The sequence below is a fragment of the Gracilinanus agilis genome, chromosome 2, assembly GCF_016433145.1.
Source record: "Gracilinanus agilis isolate LMUSP501 chromosome 2, AgileGrace, whole genome shotgun sequence".
Taxonomy (NCBI): domain Eukaryota; kingdom Metazoa; phylum Chordata; class Mammalia; order Didelphimorphia; family Didelphidae; genus Gracilinanus; species Gracilinanus agilis.
Window position 1 is genome coordinate 370,393,973 of NC_058131.1, and position 22,965 is coordinate 370,416,937.

A 22,965-nucleotide genomic window follows, 5' to 3' on the forward strand; every position below is an offset into this window, starting at 1 on the left:
TAGGCATTTGTCCAGAGGTGAGCTTCAGGAAGACAAGGCAACAGGCATTTATTTAGGGCTTACTGCGTTCCAGGCACTGGACTAAGCACTGGGGATACAGACACAACAAAAAGAAAATATAGCCTGTTCCCCCAGGAAGCTTATATTCTAATGGAGAAAGAAAGAGAGTCTAAAAGTAATGGAGGGGCAAGTGTGGACTCAGGGGTTGCACAGGGATTATTATAGTTCTCTTCAGTTACCCCATAAATTTCCTTCCTATTTTTTGGTCCCTTTGGAAACCTACACCTAGCAACCTGAATGCATAAATTCCCATATTTTTCCTTTAATTCAATAGCTCTCAAAGAGTGGTCTAGCAGGGTCCTTGACATAATTTCAGAGGCGTCTTTGAGGTCAGAATTGCTTTCATAATAATACTAAGAGTTTTTTTATTTCTAATACAGTAAATATCAATAGATACAACTGACATAAACAAAAGCTTTGTGGGGTAGGGGGAGTGGCTCAGTAATTTTTAAGAGCGTAAAGGGGTCCCAATGCCAAAAAGATTGAGAATCATTGCTTGAATTTGTGCACACTTTTTATCTCATCAATAAAAGAATCTCATCACTCCTCCAATTTTCCCTCACATAACACTTCACAAAATATATCATTCCATTTGTCCCGGCTCCCCATTTGGACAATCTCTTGGGTAATCAACTGTAAGAACTGTGAACCAAAAGCTCTGCATAAGGAATCTAACACTTTCCTCTCCATTCCTTTACTCTCAGAGCAGACACTTTAAATATAAATATATATATGCATATATATACATATACACACACCTGTATCTATATCTATACTTATATGATTTACGTATCTGTATGTATACACATTTAGTTTTGTATCTAAGCTGATTTTTTCTCTCCATTTCTAGTAAGAGATTTCACATAGCATCTCAGAGTGGGCAGGGACCACAGGGACCATCTGTACCAATCTTTACATACCAAAGGAGGAATATCTGCAAAAAAAAATACCTGATAAGCCATCAACTAATCTCTGCTGATAGATCTTTGTTGAGAGGGAGCCCATTACTACTGTAGGCTGCCTGTTCCACTTTTAGACAACTCTGTTGTAGCTGTTCAGTTATTTTCAGTCGGGTCTGACTCTCCGTGACCCCATTTGGGTTTCTACAACGATATTAGAGTGGTTTGACATTTCCTTCTCCATCTAATTTTTACAGATGAGGAAACTGAGGCCAACAAGGTTAAGTGACTTGTCCAGGATTGCACAGCTATTAGGTGTCTGAGGCCAGATTTGAACTTAGGTAGAGGAGTCTTCCTGACTCCAGGCTTTGGCTTGCTGGAATTTATGGTCACTTGAATTTTCCTGATGGTTTTCTAACTTCAGTTCTTTCTTTTCTTTTTTCCTGTTCTTCTGTCTTTCTTCTTTGCGTTCTCTTTTGTTCTTCTTTGCTTCTGGTTGTCCAACTGACTTCAGTGGGTGTTGTCTTAATTTTGTTTTCTGCACACTCTATCTACTTCATGACCTAGTTGCTTACTAGTAAATTTTTGCTGATGTCTAACATAAATTTGACTTCTGCCAAATGCTATCCATTTCCCTTAGTTCTTTCCTTTGTAGGCAAGCAGAAATAATCTATATGTTATTCCTTTGAATATCTGAAGAGTTAACATAGGTCTCATAAGCCTTGTCTCCTAGGCTAACCATTCTCTTATTTTCCTCAACTAACTTAAATACAGTATACTCTTCCATCTTCTCTCTCTCCCTTTGGCCTAACAATTCCCCTAATCCCTCTGGGCCTCAGTTTACACATCGATAAAATGAGAGGGTTAGACTTGATGACCTTGGAAGTTCCTTTTATCTCTAAATCTATGCTCTTATGTCCTGACTTGTTGATGCCTTTTCTAAAATGTGGTGGCCAGAACTGAATACTGTAATCGAAATGTGAATTGGCCAGAAGAGAATATGGTGGAACCATTACCTCTCTCCTTCTGAATAACATGTCTTTAAGATTGTGTTAGCTTTATCTTAGTCACCATGTGGCATTGTTGTCTCACAATGAAGCCACTAAAACCATCAGATCTTTTTCATACAATCTACTATTGATTCCACTAAAAGTATCAGATCTTTTTTCATACTATCTACTATCTAGTCCATTATTGACTTTATGCAATAAGTTCCTTGAACCATAGGAAAAGGATTTACATGTTTCCCTGTCAAATTTCATTCTATTATGTCAGGCTATTGATCTTTCCTTTAGAGATCCTTTGGATAGAGGGCTTAGGAACAAGTGACAAAATCCTTCATCACAATGTTTGGTTAGGGAAGGAAAAGGAAAGGAATAAACATTTATATAGCCCATATAAGGTACCAGCCACTGTGTGCTAAGCATTTTACAATTATTAGCTCATTTTTATCTTCACCACAATGACGAAAGATGGGTGTTATTAATATCTCATTTTTTAGTTGAGGAAACTGAGGAAGACAAGTTAAGTGGCTTTCTCCAAGGCCAATAAGGATCTGTGGCTGGATCTGAACTCAGGTCTTTTACTGTACCATCTAGCAGCCTCGAGATTAAAATGGTGGTATGGTTTGTTATCTTCCTTGTATTGAGGGAAGCAACAATCGCTGCAATGTTTGTGGTTAGGGGTCACCCTGGGATGGGAGAGGATAAAGAATAGAGAAAGATATAGATAAATAAGGGCAGGGTGACACAGAATTTACCTAACATTTCAAGGTTGGCTTAGGCATCATCTGATTTTGTTCTACTTTGGAAATAATCTGCCTAGGTGAGGTATGCATTCTAGTATAACAAACTCCTTAGTCATATAACCATTATAAACAATCTTTTTTCCCTCATTTCTTCAAGATAAATTTAGCAACGAGCATTTATTTCAGCTAGGTCCATTCTTCCATTTACCTCTGACATTAAAGCAACCCATTAGTATTTTAGTACCAGGTGTGTGTATATGTATGGAGGTCAACTGACTTTTCAAGAAGTCTTGTCTAATTCATGTCAGTTTTGAAAATAACAAGCAATCAGGCTCCACATTCCCACCAAGTAAATGGAAATGAAGCATCTTATACTTCACTACTACCATCCTCAGGCACCCGTTTCATCCCAGTGACTTTCCTCAGAAAGAACCCAAGGAAAAAAAAGAGTTGGAAGAAAGCAGCTGATCAATGAACCAGTAAATTAAAAAAAGCCTAAAATTAAATTAACTGCAGTGCTGTTATGCATTATGCATATTACTTTTAAAAAATTAAACCTGACAGAACAGGATAAATCTGGACATCCCGGAGGATGTTTAAGGGGGGTGGGAGGGTTGAAGGAAGGGGAAGAAGAGAGAGTAGAAGAGAAGAAAATAGTACTTTTCAACTTATGTTTCCACAAAGGTAAATAAATACTATGAGAAAGAATCAAATTTTGGATGGAAGTGTGAGTATTAGTTTCTCCACTGTAAAACCAATATTCACCTGTCAAGATTTCATAAAAACGCAAACATGCTGAAGAGATTTTTCTGGTTGACACGTTTTTCAGACCCAGTGCTCCTACCTCTCTTGCTCTGTGTTATTTGTGTTTGTTCAGTTATTTTAGTCATGCCTGACTTTTTGTGATCCCATTTTGGGGTTTTCTTGGCAAAGATAGTGGAATGTTTTGCCATTTCCTTCTTCAGTTCATTTTACACATGAGGAAACTGAGGCCAACAGGGTTAAGTGACTTGTCCAGGGTCACACAGCTAGTAAGCTTTGCAGGTTGGATTTGAACTCAGTTCTTCCGTATTCTAGGCATGGCACTCTATCCACTTTACTACCTAGTTGTACCTTGCTATGTGCCTATATTATTAATTGATAGACCTCAGGTTTGGGGCAAGGTGATGGAGGAGAGGGGTGTCCCTGGACCATAGTATCCTGCCGAATCATTATAAAATGTCCTCAAGTCTGCTTCTTTGAATTGTCCTAGGATAATAACTCTTAAAAGTACTTCTATTGGGGATGAAGACACTAAATGATAACTCTAGCTCAACTATCAATAATATGGAATGAGGGCTTAATCAATGATACATGTAAAACCCAGTGGAGTTGTGAGTTTGCTAAGGGGAGTTAAGAGGGGCTTGGGGAGAGGGAAAGAACATGAAATATGTAACTATGGGAAAATATTCAAAATAAAAATAAAAATGAAAAAAAAGTACTTCCCATGCAAGAATCTTGTGATACGGTAGGCATTTGGGCCATCTCCATTATAAAGGTGAAGCTATTAAGCCTCTGTATGACTGTGACATGCCAGTAGTCTAACAGTTGGCAAGTACTGGGTCAGACATTGAACTCGTCTCCTGAAATCAGGACCAGTTCTCTTTCTATTATGCCATCTTATCTCTAGAAGCTAATTCTTAAGAGAAAAATTCTTAACAGAGTATCTTTGATCTTAGGAGTTTGTTTCTATATGTATTTTGATAAATGCATTTTGAAACGCTTGGTTTACTTTGTAACTTTATATACTTTATATATTTAAAAACATTTTTCAGAGAAGGGGTCCATAGGTTTCATCAAAATGTCAAAGGAGTTCATGATACCAAAAAGGTTAAGATTCTGCCTCAGGACAAGACAATTATGTCAGCTGTTCTCAAGGAATTTCCTTCAACTTCATTCTGCACTATGTAGATAAAGCCAATATGGTGGGAAAACTTTTGGAGAGAACACAAGACATTTACTATAGATACAACCTTGGAGAAAACTGGGAGTAAGCTAATTCCTTTATTTGTTCAGATATCTTGTTAAAAAAAGAAAAAAGTAGTTTTCCCAAGTGGCTTTCAAACACTATAGAACTTTTGAAAGAACACATGATTTAAGTCAAAGGTGGATTTTTCTTCCTTCCCAAAATCCAGTGCTCATTGGGGAGGAGTATCTGTCTGCATTATTTCAAGCTCCGATAAACCTAATGTAGTGAAGGCAATTGATGAATCTGGATGCCAGCTATGATTCAGTAGGACATAAAATACCTTTGGTGCTTGACTCATTTTGAGGGAAGGAAAGTATTTATAGTGACCGTACATTGAGGCGAATAGAGAGAGATGGCCGTGGAATCTGGAAGGTCTGGATTCAAGTTCTGCCTCAGATGCATGCTAGCTTTGTGACTTTAGGCAAATTTCTTAATCTCTCAATACTCCTAGGAAACCCTTTAAGATATCAGGATGCAAAAAAGGTACAGATTACATTAATTGAGGAAGCTCCCTCATTCGGGACTGCCTACGAAATTACAGGTCTGTTATGTTTTGTACTACCCCATCTTGCAAAGTAATTTTTATATTTGTCATACCTTCTCTCCAATGTATGGACTAATGGTAACTATCAATTATACCATCACCTTTTATTAGGAAACATTTCCCAAAGCTATTAATTCTATTTCCTATATTATGATAACTTTCTGTTTTATCTGCACAAATGTTGGGCTGTCCTCTGTTGTTTTTATAAGTGGTTCATGAAAGAACCAGAAGTCTAATGATGCAAGATGAAGTGGTGAAGCAACCCCCAAGTAATTCTCAACTATTGCTTTTCATCTCATTACACTTTGGTTGGACTTTATTGGTTCAAGAAATTGTGCAGAATATGATATGTAATTTGCTACGCTGGGTATCATTTTTCTTTTCATACTTGTCTCCTTTAATTGTCCCATGTTTTCCATTGCTTGATGTATGGCATCTCATAATTTCTGTTGCTAGTTAACATTCTCAGTTATTCTCTTCATAGCCTGTTATGTTTTTTGCTTACTTCTTGCCCCTGTTTTTCTTCTTACTCTTTTCAAAATTTATTCCTCTCATGTAACTTTGTCTTTCACTGTCACAATCCCTTAAAACTCAGTGGATATCAGAGGTTGGGGAGTTTAAATCTATCCAGTTGTTTAAAAAACACCTGTGCAGGAAGGGAGTGATGGCTGCCCTTGAGAATCACAGAATAGGTAGAATTATAAATATTTCTTCTTAACTTTTCTTACTGTACAACACCTTGACTTCTTCACCATAGACGAGACATGAGAAATGGACAGTGCTGAGGGCTACTGAACACTGATTCTTCCTAGCAAGTTAACAAAATGTTCTTTGTCACAGGTATCCCTGTTTGGTGATGTGCTAGGAAAATGCAGAGTTCAGTGGCTCTTGAACTGGTTCCATCCCCTAAGTGTATTGGATTAATGTTACTGCACCAGGCATTCAAGCAAAATACAACTTGGAAAATACTCAAAGCTCACTAAATGTCCTTATTGACTCTCTGACTACCTAGGAATCTTTATTGGACCCCACCCTTAGGAAAATGATTCACAAATTAAAAAAATATCCTTGGATTCTTAGAAGGGACAACTAATTCTGGCACCCATGGTGGCAATCTGACCCACTCGGAGGTGCTCCAAACCTTCCTGAAAAAGAGTTTTTACCTCAAGAGTTAGAAACCCAAGAGAAAAGGGCGCTAGACTTGGAGGCAGACAGACTATCTGAGCTCAGACCTTGGCCCTACCACTTTTTTAAACCCATACATTCTGTCTTAGAATCAATACTGTGTATTAGCTAGGCAATGGGGGTTAAGTGACTTGCCCAGAGTCACATAGCTAGGAAGTGTCTGAGGCCAGATTTGAATCCAGGATCTCCCATCTTTAGGCCTGGCTCTTAATCCACTGAGTTCCCCAGCTGCTCCTTAGCCCTGCCACTTTTAATGTGTGACTTTTGACAAGTCATTTATCCTCTCTGTGTCACATTTTTAAAATGAGGAATGTGGTCTAGATGGTGGGTATGATGGACCAAGAAATTGACTTAAACATAACATAGTAGGAACTAATAAAGAAATGATAGGGGTCAACTGAAGAGAAGGGGCTTCTCTAAAGGGGATGATAGGGGTTGCTTGACCACATCATGCAAGCTCTATTGACCTGGCCCAAGGAACATTATTTACCTTCAGGCAGGCCAACTCTACCCTAGATTAATGAGGATTCTTAAGCACACAATGGAAGATCATAGGAGCTAGGCTCATTGTGTTTTTTGTGCAACTACTTAACAAAATCACTCACCTGGTCATATACTTAGGTCACAAAAGTCTTTATAGCAACAGAATAGAACAGATTTTTGACTCCTTTGACTGAGATCTTCTCATGTCCCTTCAAACTCTACAACAATGACTATGATTTATTTTACCTCTAATTCTGGTCCAACAATATATTTATTAAAAGAAAATTCAAATGTAGAGACCCTCAAATTCAACTAATGTAATTCCTCAGGATCATCTCATTTGGGGAATTTGAGGAAGAAGAAAGTCTTAAGCTTTTTTGTTTTTGTTTTTTTGGAAAGAGTACATGTTTTTAAGGCACATCAAAGTTCTTTAAAGCAGAAAAAAATGTCATCACTGTTTATTATGGCCTGAAGAACAGAATGCATTTGGCACCCAGCTACTTACCTTTCCCTGTGGAATATAACCAAGTCTAATCTAAGTTTCATTAACATGACTCTAAAACGCTCATGGTGTAATAGAAGTAAGCAAACTGATAGAATTGCATCATGATGGCTATGGCAAAAGCAGGGTAATGTGCCCTTCTTTTATAAAGATCAGCCTCCCTAGGGAAGCTGTAGAGTCTGTTTGCACAAATCTTCCCACAAATGACCTACCTCCACTGAAAAAGCACCCCAAGGGAAGGACTTTCATTTATAGCTATGGAAGGAGTCATGATGAAAGAAATGCAAAGACTAGAAGAGAAGTTTGTTTGCTTATCAAATACATTTCTTTGGCTTTTAGGAAGTAGTTCTGAAAGATGCCAGCAGTGGGGGGGGGGAGGGGGAGGGGAGAGCTTTCTGTTTTATCTTAGTCAAGTTCTTGTCTTACTAATGCATGATTTGTTACTGTTATAGTAACAAAGATGCTATAACCATTTCTTGTCCAATTCTCTCTCCGTCCCCCCAAAAGGTAGAAACCTTAAATAATATAACATTAACAGTTATATAATACTTAGTGCAATAAAAATATTAAAATGTGCAGCAACGGTGTATTACCTAATGTAGAGGACCTAAGATGGGTCATTTAATAAACTTTTTGTTCAAAGACAAACAGGCTCATGCAAGGTTCTGGGCTTTTTGTTGCTGTTTTTATTATTAGTGTTTTTAAGGACCAGGGAATGTTATATAGAATTTGCAAAAGAAAATCCCACCGTGGAAGAGAAGAAAGTCTACCCAGTGGCCTCAAGAGGGAAAAAAAAAGAGTGCATTGAAAGTCCATCATCAGCTTAGGTTTTCATAGCAGAAGCTTACACAGTCAAACTAGACAACTGAGGAAACAAAACACAAAACCAAAAAACAACCACCACAAAAAGGGATGTTTTCTGTGCATAGTCCTAGCAGCATTTGCATTTATTTCTTAAGTCTACCTCATTTACAGAGAAACAGCAACAGACTTTCAGCTCTACATCCTTATTTGCTTCTTCACCTTGAACTTCAACTAAATTCAGCTACACTTTTGTAATGGAAGTGCCAAATGACGGCAGTCTGCCAAACACAAACACTTACCAGTTTCACTCAGCTAGTTATCTCAATTTCAGGGAATCACAAATTCCTGCTAGAGGGCTTAAATGTGGTGCTTATATAGTCCCCCTAACTGCTCCTTTGCCTAAATGCTTTCGAACTCAGAAATGCAATTTGGGAACAGAGGCAATTACAACATCAGGGAACTAGAAACTCCCCTTTATATGGAAAAAGGGAGAAACTAGGAACTGCTGAGCTGGGGGTTATGAATCTTCTTTCTACCTTTCTACCAAATGGCCCACCTAACCCTAACACCAATTGACCAACTTCAAGGCCAGTTTCCTTTAAATTCCTGAAATGAGGCTAGGCCCAAGGGAGGGTGATGGTCAACAAAGTGTAAATCCATTATAAATATCTGTGCCAAACTTTGCTTTGGATTCTTGGACAGGCTTTGCTTTTCTGAAATACTAGAAACAGCATAAAGGCTCTCTTAAGCAATAAGCCAAGCCTAGACTAAAAGGATAACCGGAGAAACAGCTAATATGGTATAATAATTTGGGTATTCTATTGTCAACCTATGATGTATACCTAAATAGACACACAGGAGATAAGTTTAGCACGGTGCCCGGCACATAGGTGCTTAATAAATGTCTATTGATTGACTGATTGATATTGATTAAAATAAGTGGCACATAATAAGGTATGATAGACAAGCGGCAAAGTCTCTATAGCACTAGCTGCTAAATAGACAACGGCAAAAGAAAAGCCCATGAGAAGGCTGTCAATTTTAATATTGGTGAACAACAGGTGGTGAACATTCCATATTGATAGAATTATACTCTTGGTTCCCTCAAATGGCAGGGGATTGCTACTTGTATTGGTTTTTATTCTAGTTCAGTACCAATATGAACTGCTTTGTTTTGCTATAAGTAGCTTCAAATGGAAGGTGAGAATTCCTTCCTCTAGCTCCAGAGCTTGTGACCTGGTATCTGGGAATTAAAAAAATTTTTTTTGTTAACTGTTTTTCAGCATAATTGTTCTCCTTTGTAATCCTTTGTATTTTATTTTATGCATTCTTCTGAGATGGGATCTGTAAAGTTTATCACACTGTTAAAAAGGTCTGGGATACAGAAAGAGTAAAGAACCTCTGCCCTTTTACCCCGGTGAAAAGAGGCTACTATTGACTTGATTTCTTGAGTTAGAAGAGGTTTATGTGGTAGTTCTCCCCTGAAGTCTGACTTTAATGCCTCATTATGATGTGGAGGGTATGCTGGGTTCCCAAAGACTGTGCGAGTAGAGCACTATATCTGGCAGGGACTACTATTAAGTTGAAAGGATTTCACATAGGAGCCTGGCAGTAGTGATAGCTTCTCTGTTGCCCCAGGACCAACCTAGTTAAGTTTGGGTGAGTCAATCATCAGGTTGACTGAGGGGTGATAAATCATTTGATCAGAGCAGGCTTTGGAGGGAAAGCTAATACACTCACCAACATTATTATGAATACATAAAGTAAGTAGTTGGTAGGAAGGTGTCACGGTAGAAAAGTTTCCAGTAAAGGCACAGGTCTGCCTTCAAGAACCTAAAGTAATATTCCTAAAGCATAAGTCTATCTATGTCTCTTCTCTCCTAACTAAACTCTAAAAGCTTCCTGTCGCTACTAAAATTAAATATGAATTCCCGACTGAAATTGAAAGTCCTTTACAACCTGGCTCCAGTGTACCTTTCTAACCTTATTATACATTACTCCCATTAAGGCCTATTGGCTCATTTGTCCTTCCTTATACACCACATCTCATCTCCCATCTCTGGGCCATTGGACAGACCTTGCCTGGAATGCATACCCCCTTTTCACCTTCATCTCTTAGAATATTTAATCTCTTTCAAAGTTCAGTTCAAATATTATCTTTTACATCTTTTACTCATCCTCCAAACTGCCGATGTGTGATCACTCCCCTCTCTCAGTCAATGCCTTATCTTTATTTTTATATCGATTTATATATGTACATTGCAGCCTTCAACTGGATGTAAGCTCTTTGAAGGCAGCAGCTGTTTTCTTTTTGTTTTTGTATCCCCTTTCCCACTTCCACAGTGTTGAATACACGTTTGTTGAATGAATGACTGGTACCCAGGTGATGAATCTTTAAAACTGCTGTAATTCACAAAGAATATCTACAAGGTAGTAAAGAGGTTGCCATTATTTTGGTAGGGGGATTCCCACATAGATAAAGTTAGCTTTAGCAGATGTAACAATAATGATAATGATGGCATTTACATAGCACTTTAAGACTTATAAAATACTTTATAAATATTACCCCATTTCATCTTCATAACAATTTTTAGAAGAATGGTAATATTATTATTCCCATATTTAAGATGAGGAAATTTAGACAGATAGAGGCTATCTGACTTGCCCAGGGTCACACTGCTAGTTTCTAAGGTTAGATTTGAAGACTGGCCTTCCTGAATCCAATACCCAAAATACTCTATCCATAGAGCTGCTTAGCTGTTTTACCTAACAGGACCCTAAATAAACAATATTCATTCAATCTTATTTTTTAAAGGGCCCTCATCTACTCTGGAAGAGAAAATTTTCTATTATTTGAAACCGGGACAAATTATCAAGTTTGACTGTCATGCAACCAACTAGAATTCAATTAGTCCTTTACTTATGACAAAATAGTAGGTCCTTTAAAACTAGATGAAATCTCTCTCTCTCTCTCTCTCTCTCTCTCTCTCTCTCCCTCCCACTACCTCCATTTCTTCTTTTCCCTCCCCACCTTCACCATGAGACCATTGTGGCAGCAATGGCAAGAATATATTATCAGGTTAAGAAATCATTTGCATTTCTGTTAGATAAAAAGTATTCTTCTAAATATGATCTACAATAGGAACAAAAGACATTCAAAAGCTCCCTAACTCTTCTTTGGCCAGCATCATCTCCCCCCCACCCCCCCACCTCAGTGTTAACATGTTTGAATAAGTTTGGGGAGAGTAGGAGTAAAGGTGGAATTTTATTTGCTAAACTGTTCTCAAATAGCACTGAAGGCTAAATGAGAGCTAATATTTTTCCTAAGCTGCGTACATACAAAAGATGCCAGGTAAGTGTACTATGCTCATCATTTTCTGTCATTTCCTTTTTATTTTCCCTATTCCTGCTCTGTTCTGTGTGATGGGAGTACACAAAATAGCAGCCGGGCTCTTAGGATTCATCAGGATGAGTCTCAACATATCAATTTCCAAGTGTAGCAACTTTAAACACATTGTAGGCTTTTAGTTTCCATAGAAAATAATCTCCTATTGTTTTCAAAGGAAACTGAAAGCCCCCCAAATTACCACACTTTTAACATACTGACATGTTGATGGCCTGATGTTCTTTGGAGATCAAAGTCAGATTGGCAGAAGACAGAGCAGTTTAGCAGCTTACTTAAAACACAGTATTTTATATTTGGCAGGAATTACTCTAGTGAAAAAAAAGACAAGGTGACTTTCTAATATTATGTGTGGGTGGAGTTTTTTTGTTTTGTTTTTTTTATATTTTCCCTTTTTTTGTTCACTTTGGCAGAGATCTGAAGTGCTAAAGCCTAATTTAGGATGACAGAAATGTTCTTCGTGCTCTCCCTCTTATCCCACCAAGGAAATGAAGGGTTTTGACAGTAACAAAGCCCATGGTGTACACACTGTTGCTTAAACAGTTATGTGGTACAAGAAAACATCTTGCCAATCACCTTGGAATCTCCAGGATGGTCGCGATTTTGAACACGGGTCCCATACCTCTGAGGTATCTTTCTGCCCTGATGAATGGGACCAACGATGACTTTCATAGTTCTTCAAAAGAATATGACATTCAAATGTTACATGAAAGTACAAAGATAATGATGTACTGCTGGAGTAGGAAGCCAATGTTGGCCTGCTGAAACAGCATGGAGACAACCTGTTGGAAATCCTCAGAAAGGCAGCAAAGCAAAGGGTAATTAAGGGAGTGCATTAGGCCCTGAACCAAAAAAGATGGCCAAATGGAGGAGGACTTTGAATAGGAACCTGGAGAAGATGAAGATTGAGGAGAAGTGAGTACCCAAGTAGCTGTGCCAGGCAGATCCTCCTGGCAAAAACGCTGAAGTGTTGTTTTCCAGCAGCTCAGTGAAAAGCTAAATTGTTAAGATGAAGATTTCTTTCTCAGAGAGTCATAATCAAATAAAAGGGAAGGCTGCTTGCTTTGTTATCCTATGGATGAACATAGGAAAGAAGATTTTATTCCTCATAAAAGACTCTGATAGGATGCAAAAACTGAAAAATTTCAGTCTCTTGCTTCATGAACACTGGAGCTACACCTTTAACTGGTATCTGTGGATTCAGTTTGGGGGGTTCCACACTTTTTCCCTAAAGAGACACAGTGAAACTAGGTGGTTGAGAAGAGAGTGATAGTATAATATAAGGTTTGAGGGGAAAAATACATAGTAATGTTAAAAAAACCTATGGGCACTTCATCTATAGAAAAAGAGACAGAAGGGAGACATGATACCTAACTACTTACACGTTAAAAGATACTAGGAGAAGAAGAGGGACCAATTATGTTCATTTGTTAACAAAGACAGAACTAAAAGTAATGAGTTTAAACTATGGAAGGGATCATTTAAATTGCATAAAGTATCTGGGAAATCAGGCTAACTTGAATCTTCACAGGAGACAGCAGAGTCATCACACTAGAGAACCAAAGGACCTTTGGGGAGGCAGAAAACCTGGATTTGAACCCCAGTTCTTCCACTACCTAGCTATATTATTGTAGGCAAGCCACAAATTCTGAGCCTCTTATTGGTGTTAAACACAGGTTGTTGTAAGGATCAAATAAAATAGTAATGAAAGTGCTTTGGAAAATTAAAAAATAAAATAATGCTCTCCAGAAATATAAAGCTCCATTACTTCATTTCATGGCTAGAGCACTGCACCTGGAGTCAGAAAGCTCTAAGTTTAAATCCTGCTTCACACTCTTACTAGCTGTGTGACTCTGAGAAAGGCACATAACCTCTTCTAGCCTCAGTTTCCCCTTCTATAAAATGGGGATAATAATAGCACCTACCTCAGAGGGTAGTTGTGAAGATCAAATGAGGTAGCATATGAGCACTTTGCAAACATTAGAGGGCTATATGAATATTAGCTATTATTATATACACTTATTAAAGGAATGTGCTTTACTATATCTAGGGTAATATTAGTATTTCTTATACAATACCACTGAATTTATAACATTGACTTTGTGAAACCAACTCAGTCAGGCAATGTGGTAAACTTGAGAGATGATGAAGTTTTTGTTTACAAAGATTCAGCCCTGATATTAGTCAATCAATTGAATAAATAATCAGTTACTCAGTCCTTACTATGTGTCTCCCAATGGGAGAAGTCTTGGGGATACAAATAAAAGGTAAAACCAAATCCCATCCTCAAAAAGTTTTTATCTCAAAGGGGGAATGGTGGGAAACAATCTGTACATAAATAGAAATATTCAAGACATACACTGAGACAAAGGAAGACAACCTTATAGGAGAAGGCACAATTCCCAAAGAAAGATGAAGGTGAGGGTTGGCGCTGGGGGTGGGGTTTTCTTGAGAATCAGAGCCAAAATTTCCCAAGTTACTCCCAGAGGAGACTATTTCAGGAAAGAACATTATAATTTACTATGAGTTCCCCTAGTGAAGTGAATGAGTTCACATGGCTTCCCAACATGCTTAATATACTTCTGGGGAGTAGTTTATGTATGCACTGGGAGAATTGTGCTTTTGGAGGTCCTGACCTAAGAGTAACAAAAGATCCTTCAGCTTCATCAATATTGGTAGGACTTCTGGGGAGCCAGCTCCCCATAACGTGATAAAGGCTACGGCCTTCTAGTCTGCAGAATTTCTGGTAGAGCTCTGTTATTACACCCACCCACATGCCTGAATCTGTGAAAGAACTTGTCATGCAGCTGAACCCGACAGCACTGCTCATTTCAGGAGAGTCTCTCAACGGGTTTGAACATGCATAGAAAATGATTTGACTTATTTGCCACTGAAACTGGTAGACCTTTCCCCAAAGCCATTCCCAAAACAAAACAAAAGATAACAACATGGGATGTCTTATGATTTTTAGGATCTGTCCATTATTAGAGGAAATGACATGCATCTGGTCAAGGATATGGGTTTGGGTCTTCAAAATATTTTTTCCCTTATCTATGGGATCCTAAGTTTTGGCTTTTTCCCTTTCCTTGAAGTTGGTCTGTCTCTCTAGCTGATTTTCAGGCAGGCAGGAGCTCTGTTCTTCATCCTGCCTTGCTCTATATTTATAATGTAGTGTTTATGGCCCCACAGCACTGCATAATTAATAATAATATTGCTTTTCATTTTCAAAGTGATGTTCATACTCTACTGAGCCCTCAATACACTTCAGTTTTCCCTTGGAAATAATCATCAATCCCTCCAATTTTACAGTGAAGAAATGGACACCCAGGATGCAAACATAATCCCATGTCTATGAGTATTGGGCCAGAGATAGGTTTCACAAATTTCTTATCTTCTGTTTTGATTTAACTTCCAACTCAGGTAAAGGTGCAATGTAGTTACAGGGCTATGTCAGCGATCTTGAATGTTTTTGGCCTCAGGATGTTTTTGTCTCTTAAAAAAATTATTGAGGACTCTTTCCCCCCCCCCCCCAGGCTTTTGTATGTGGGTTATATCTATCATTCTTTGACCGTTAGAAATTCAAATGTCTTTCATTTGCTATAAGATGAATTAAAATGTCTTTATTTTGAAAATAGTTTTGACCTCATGGATTACTTGACTGAGTCTTAGGGACCTTCAAAGGGTCCCTGGGAAGCCCCTGGAGAACCATTGGGTTATGTGATCACCACTATTACTACCCTGAAAACTGGCCAATTACATCATTCATTTTGAGTTATAAACTGTTTCTCAATGCTCCAGGGTCAAAACATAATCTTACCTAAAGCATATATAATCAGAAATGATGGATTATAAACTAATAAACTATCCTATGATGCTCAGTGTTAGCTTCCAGTGGCCTGCAGACCGAGGATAAAAATGTTACACAATCCATCATTTACAAGCTACATGCTCGATTAAAACATTAAGAATTCTCACTTTACGATTTCCTATTTATATGATTCTCTCTTACAGAAAGCTATTATATTTTAACTGTCAAGCTCAATAAATCAGGTAGTATCCATCTATCTCTCTACAACAAGTCGAAGCTCACTAGGGACCTTATTTGGCTGTAGTTGCCACTCCCTTCACTTGTAGGGCTGTGTTCTCCATAGTCCTGACCTACCCAGTAGAAGATCAGCCTGAGAATTGAGCACATGGGACCTCTTTGCAGTTTCCGACAGAAAGTCAAATTGTAAAGTGATTCCAAAGGAAAATAGGGCTTGATTCTTTAGAGTCTCTTAGAGACTTCATCCTGAGTAGTCATAGGAAACTTGCTAAAAATGCAATCAATTGCCTTCCAGAGCTTGACAAGAAATGATAATACATATCTCTCTTCAGATGGTTCTGTATTTGGTGGTGCTTTATACACCAGAGTTTATTTTCTGCCAGGAATGCCCAGTACCCTCCTCCATCCCTCCACCCCTGCAGAGACAATATACTCAGAAACAGTGGGGAAGTTGAGGTTAATGTTTAAGTCAAAGGCATCAAGCTTGTCAGCCTTCAATCTCTTCTGAAGTTGGGGTTAAAGGCATAATCTCCCCTTGATACTGTTACCAGCCCCTGGCTATGACTGTCATTCTCTTGCGATATAATTCAGGGAGCAAAAGGGGTAACCTCATAGGTAACAAGAGGTACTCAGGGTCTCCCTTCCCTAAAGCAATAAGAACTTTCTTCTTGGCTATCTGTTCTTGATTGATATTTTCCTGGCTTTATTGATTTCACTAGGACCTATTCCAGCCTCATGCAAGAAGCCTTTCCCATGCTTCAGTGCCTTCCCTCTGAGATTATCTCCATTTTATCAATATATATCTTGTTTGCATCATTGTATGCAATTTGTCTCTCCTGTTAGACATTTTGGGGTCGTTTTTGCCTTTCTTTGTATGCCCAGCTCTTAGCACAGTGCCCGGCACATAGTAGGTTCTTAATCAATGCTCGTTGGCTTTACTCTGCTTAAGATCTCACCCTGGGGAGCTAAGTTTTCTATGCTTCCAACAGAGAGATGCATGCCTTCCACATACTCACTGGACCCAGGAAGGAACTTCTACGTCTTGTGCCCCAGTCCATATGTGAGGAAGGCAGAGCAGCTGCTCCCTAGTCACACGTCAGTGCATTTGTTTCCTTATAGAAGAAGTGTACATAAACACAGCCTGGCAAGCTACTTGTGTTTGCATCAGGGGATCTTTCCTCACCATATTCTCTGCCCAGTTATGTACTAAGTACTTTAGTCGAGCAGGTCAGGCTCTCTCAGAAGCATCCATCTAAGGCACCAACTTGGCTTCTTGCAGGTAGCAGAAACGATAGAACCCATGTCGACAAGTCTCCTTTCATTTGCCAGGTAGATACAGTGGGTGATGAGTGAGGAATGGAATGAGACTAACCTATGTACCCAGAATGTAAGCTGACTGTTGGCAGGTGTCATATATCTTTCTCTTGGCTAAGTTAATAGCAAGCAGCTGCATGTGCAGCTGATAAAATTGAGAAAAGAGAGAAATTAGGAAAAGGGCTAGAAGACTCTGTGACCTAGAATGATGACTTGATGACAACAGAAGGACTTTCCAATTTGCACAGGCAAAAATTTTTTTTTTGGAGGGAGAGGGAAGGACTTCCACAATTGACCCGAGGAATTCTGGACAGCACATGCCTAAATTAAAACCTGGGTCAAATGCCACTTTTGACTCTGACTGGGTACTACCACAGGTCCAGCATGACAAACAGAGAGCAGAACCTCTGGGATTCTTGGCTAAGAGTCTGGGGCTTCAGCAGAGACTAGATATTGTGCCCAAAGGGTGATATGCATGCAGATTTAAATCTCTAGTAAAGAGAGTGAGTATGATCTAGTGAAAAGGATTGTTATCTGGAGTACTATGACCTGAGTTTAAATACAAATTTTGATATCTGTGTGACTTTAGGGAAATCAATTACTCTACGTAGGCCTCAGTTTCTTTATCTATAAAACGAAGAAGTTGGACTCTTTAAATGCTTTAAAAATTCTAATTCTCTAGTCCCATGAGAAGCTCACAATGTAATCATTTCATTGTTACATACTGTGACAACAAGTTCTATTTTCTGGTGAGCTGGTTGAGTGAGTATAGGTGTCCCTAGTATTAGAGAACAGCATAATTATGTAGTTTATTAATCTGAGTCTTAGGCTGGATTGCTATATAGTACAGAAAGCACAAGAGTGCTACTGTGATTTGAGTTTGGTTGCATTGGGTGGGGTGATGTGAGGATGGAGAAAGGGGAAAAAATCAATCACCCAGATTAATTTCATTTCTTAGGGAGAGCTATTTGGATGTTATGGTCTCACTATCTTGTCATATCTTTCCTCAGAGGCATGGAAAGTAAATTGGCCAGGCCTTTAAGAAACCCAGATCCTCCAAAAGGCTATCCTTGTTCTTGGGTTGTTGACTGGTATCTTATCACAGCTTCATTCATTTAAAACAATAATCCCGTCTCAGAATCCAATAACAGAGAGGCTAGAAGGCAACTCTTAGAATAAGGGTTGGGTTTGCCAATAATAAGCATCCTAAGTTATATCCAGGAAAATGTGAAGTCAGAATTTTTTAATCTTTGTTTTGCTAAAGGTCATTTGGGATCTTGAAGAGAAGCTCATCAGCTTTAATTAGCTTTAAGGGGAGAAAAATCACTTCCATCCATCATTCACTATTCTGTCTTGCAGGAACTGATAAATGACCTGCACCAACTACAGGGGATCTGTAAATTCACTCTAAATATAGCAACTCCCCCTACCCCTATCAGATATGCCAAACTGGAACCTCTTTAAAACAAAGTGCCTTCTGACCAACAAAAATGAGGAAGATTGAAGTTTCAACTCACCTATGAAATAAGCCAATAGAATAGCAAGAAGCACTGCAGCAGCAATAGCAGAGAGAGCAGCACATTTCCAGCTGCAGTATTTAGATGGCTTCTTCAGCTTGAAAGCATTCCTGGAGAAAGTGTTCCTGGGCAGGAGTCTGGGAGGTGGAGTATAAACGGTTCCTGAGGTCAGAGGGTATCCAGGAGAAGAGCTGCTGAAGAGAGGAGTAGTTCCAGAAGATGTCTTAAACAGGAAATGCCTGCCAGGAAAAAAAAGAGGGAGAAAAGGCAACATTGACCAAGTGCAACTATAAAGAGTGAACTATAGTTATATTTCCTCATTAACTTTAAATTAGAAGAGTCATTTTTACTGTTATTTTGTTTTTTGAGGGGGAGAGATGAAGTCTTATTATTTAATCTGTATAGGAAACTCCTGGTGTGGAACCTTTCTCCTCTAATGCAGATCAGTAATCTGAATTTTATAGTCTCAGAAAGCTAACTCAGGCACTGAGGGTGTCAAAGATGCCTACTCTACAGCTTATATGTCTTGTCTTGGAGGCAGATCTCCAAGACCAGTCCCCTATCTACTCTGTCAGGCTGCATCTCTTGAATTAGAAAGCCGTAGCAAATTAAAACAGTACCCTCTAGAGCTCAGTGGGCAAGGATTATAGTGTGTTGCTAATATAATCAATATTCTCTACCACTTTTACTTTGATGTCTCATTTGACATGAAGAAGACTCTGGGTTATAAGAAACTATGCCTAAAGAACACAAGTTCTGCAAGGTCCTACCAGACTGGCATGAACCTATTTTAGCCCATGTACATATCAATTAGATAAAAAATATGTATTATTTCAATACTTCAAAGATATAGGGGTTTTTTTGTGGGGAGGGTTCCCTCCTTAGAGAATGTAAAAGAGCACTGTAGGGGCTCAAAGGCAGGATTCAAGTGACTTGTGAAGTTTCTATCCAGGTCCAGAATTCACCCATAAACCTAAAAATTTCAAAGTCATCTGGAAAAGACTTTGCTTGCTATTACTTGTGTTTGTTCTGATGGATGCCTACCTAGGACAGTGAATCTGGCAATATATTCCATAACATATAATACCTATATTAATAAACATATATGTATATATATAAATATATAGAGAAATTTAATTTAAATAAAGCTTCATCTTTGATAGCAAACATCCTTCTGTTGCTGACTAATTCAACCAGCCTCCCCTGAGGGATCTAGCCAGGGGGTATTTAGCCTGACAAACATTTGGTGTCATCAGTCACGCTATTTTCCAATACAAACTGGAAATGGATGCTTATAGACAGGGCCTTAAAAGCATTTTAAGTCCAAGTATTTTAAGGATTCCCAGTTCAAGTGATATACTGGCATGATTGACAGCCATGTCAGAAGTTGAACTTATAGCTAATTCATTATTTAATAAAGTCATCATTAGAATAAATGGCTAAAATTTAAATCTTCCTGGATTCATGTATGGATATTAGACGAAGGTTAAGATTTGGATGAAGCCAAGAGTGCTGGATTCTATTAATCAGGCTTCAGTTTCCTTCCTAACAACTTTTTCTGCTTGATTTTGATTGAAATGATAATTTTGAAATGTGGATTTTCTGGCTATGGTTACTTGCTAGGATACTGTGAGCCCCTACTTCAAAATCTTGTTTAAATTTTGACAAATGTCAAATTCAGGCAAGGACAATTTTGAGAAAGGCTTTCTAAATCACTAAATAATAGCCCACTGGCCTATGATTAAACCAAAACACAAACAAAGCAAAAAAGCCTGGGTGAAATATATCCTTTAAAGTATTTATGGAACTACTTAAAATGTATTTTTGGAGTGTGGGTGTTGATAACAGACTATTAAAGAAAAACAAAACAGAGATATGCCTTTCTTAAGTGAAAAACTATATAATAAGTAATTAAAGATTTAAATACTAATAAAACTTTAGAAGTTATCTCATCTCTCTTCTCTTTCAAAGCTAAACTCCTGGCAAAAAAGCTATCTATACCAGTATCTTTTTTTTTTCACTTAACACTCACCTCTCAAACCCTTGCAATCTAGTTTTTGTATCATCACTCAACTATAATTGTTTTTCTCAGCATTAACAATAATCCACCCGTTGCTAAATTCAATTGTTTTTTCTCAGTCCTCATTCTTCTTGACTCATGTAGCACAAAGCACTGTGGACTGCCCCCTTCTCCTAGATGCCATCACCTCCCTGGGTTTTCATGACACGACTTTTCTAATCCTCTTTCTATCTATGTGACTGCTCCTTCTCAGTCTCATTTGCAGGATTATTGGCCTTGTTCTAACAAGGATAGCTAGCATCAATACAGTCTTTTACAAATATTATCTTATTTGATTCTCACAATTCTGTAAGATGAGTGCTAGTCCTCATAGGAGAAACTGAGGCAGAGCGTTTGTTTTATTTTATTTTTTGTGAAGATTTGAATAGCATTTTATTTTTCCCATTACATATGAAAACAAATTTTTAACATTCATTTTTTAAAAGTTTGAAATCTCTCTTTTTCTAATCTTTCCTCCCTCCCTCTCTCCCTGCCTCCTCTGGATGGCAAGCAATTTGATACAGATTTTACACATGTAATCACGTAAAACACTTCCATATTCGTCGCTTTGTGGGAGTTTTCAAATGGGAAAAAATGAATAAAGAAAATGAAATATATTATTCAAACTCCAGTTCCTTCTTGGATGGTAGAGGCAGAGAGCTAAAATAACTTGTACAGCAATACATAGTAAGTGTTTTTGAGGCAGGAAAGGAACTTGGGTTTTTCTGACTCAGAACTTATTCAATTCATTGTGCCACCAAACTGACCTCCTTCCACTCTCTAAATGTGGATGTCCCTGTCTTCTCTTTTCTCTCTATACATGCTTTTGGGGTGATATCATTAACTCTGGTGAATTCAACTATTTTGTTTCTATGCAGATAACCCAGAGGTCTATATATCCAGGCTCAGACTCTCTTAGAACAGCTGTCTCACATCATCAGCTAACTATTAGATATCTACTGAGCATCCTGTAGACATCTAAATTGAACATATCCCAAATAAAAATAATTATCTGTCCTTTCAAATACTCGCCTCTTCTTATGTCGGGAAAGAGATCCCTAGGATCCTTCCACTCATCCAGATTTACCATTTTGGAGTTATACTCAACCTTTCCCTCTATCTCACCTCTCACATCCAATCAACTACTAAGTCTTGTTGGAATAAATTCCATAATGTATCTCAATCCACTCATTTCCACTCGCAGAGCTGCCACTACCACAGACGCTCATCACTTTTCATGTGGACTACTGCAACAGTCTCATCCCTGGTATCCCAGCCTCCAGTCTCACCTTTCTCTAATTTATCCTTCACATACATGCCAGGTAGAGATTCCTAAAGTCTTGGTGTAACTAGATCATTTCTCTGATCAAGAAGCCCCAGTGACTCCTTCCATCCCCCCAAATAACATATAACCTATTTTTACCTTTTAAAACCAGTAGTAATTTGGCTCCAGGCTACTTTTCCAGGCTTTCTGCATATTATCCTACCACATACACTTTAAATAATAGCCCATTTGACCTACTCACTGTTCTCCATATGCAATATTCCATTTATTGTCTCCATGCCTATGTACAGATTGTGCCCAGGCCTGCAATGCATTTCTTTCTTACCTCCACCTCACCGAACCCTAATTTCCCTCAAAGTTTGGCTTAAATTCCACCTCTTAGAGGAACCCCATACTGATCTAGCAGTTGCTAGGTAGGTTCCATCAAGCTGGAAATGATTCAAGGAGAGAGCTGGCACCAGAGGACCAACCCAGCTAAGTACAGTGATGTTCATATTCAGAAGGCTGGCACCAAGTAGGGGATATGTTTTTTGGGCAACAATTCATGAGAAACCATATACTGAGATATCAATTACTTGCTAGCTACATCAGTAAAGGGATTACCCAGACCAATGAAATTTTGTCTCTCTATCTGATAACTCGGGCAACATGTATAAAATTGGGATTATGTTCGAATGGGGAAATATGCAAAATAATATTGTTGTACTTGAGTATAGATGTTTCATTAGTTATAGAATCACAGAGTAAGAGTGAGAGTCATATATAATCCATGCTCTAACAATCTGTAGGACTAAAATATAACTAAATTGAAGATTTCTAAGATGCAATGGCTACATGGTATTATAAAAGTGAAGGTCCATTTAAGAAACCCAAATTTACCACTTTCTAAGCATATCTGTCTACATGTGTACTCATACATAATTATATTTCTCTTTATCATCACATCTTCAGCAGGGAGCTGTTCCCTTTTGGATTGGAAATTAAGCCCTATAGGTTAAGAGAAGCCCAATGGCATCTGCAACATTCCAAGGCTGCTGATAGAACCACTTATAATTATTTGGCTTGAAAAGCTTCTATAAAGATACAGTACACACCACCAAGAAATGCACA

At 38.3% G+C, this 22,965-nt stretch overlaps 1 protein-coding gene across 6 annotated transcripts in view; it reads right to left on the minus strand.

Moving 5' to 3' along the window:
• TENM2 (teneurin transmembrane protein 2) overlaps positions 1 to 22,965 on the minus strand; it is a 1,052,113-nt gene that overhangs the window by 245,518 nt on the left and 783,630 nt on the right. For all 6 annotated transcript variants that reach the window (XM_044661706.1, XM_044661705.1, XM_044661704.1 and 3 more), the window contains one exon: positions 18,512 to 18,750. In XM_044661706.1, coding sequence (XP_044517641.1) covers positions 18,512 to 18,750 — 239 coding nt within the window. The remainder of the gene's footprint in view (positions 1 to 18,511; positions 18,751 to 22,965) is intronic.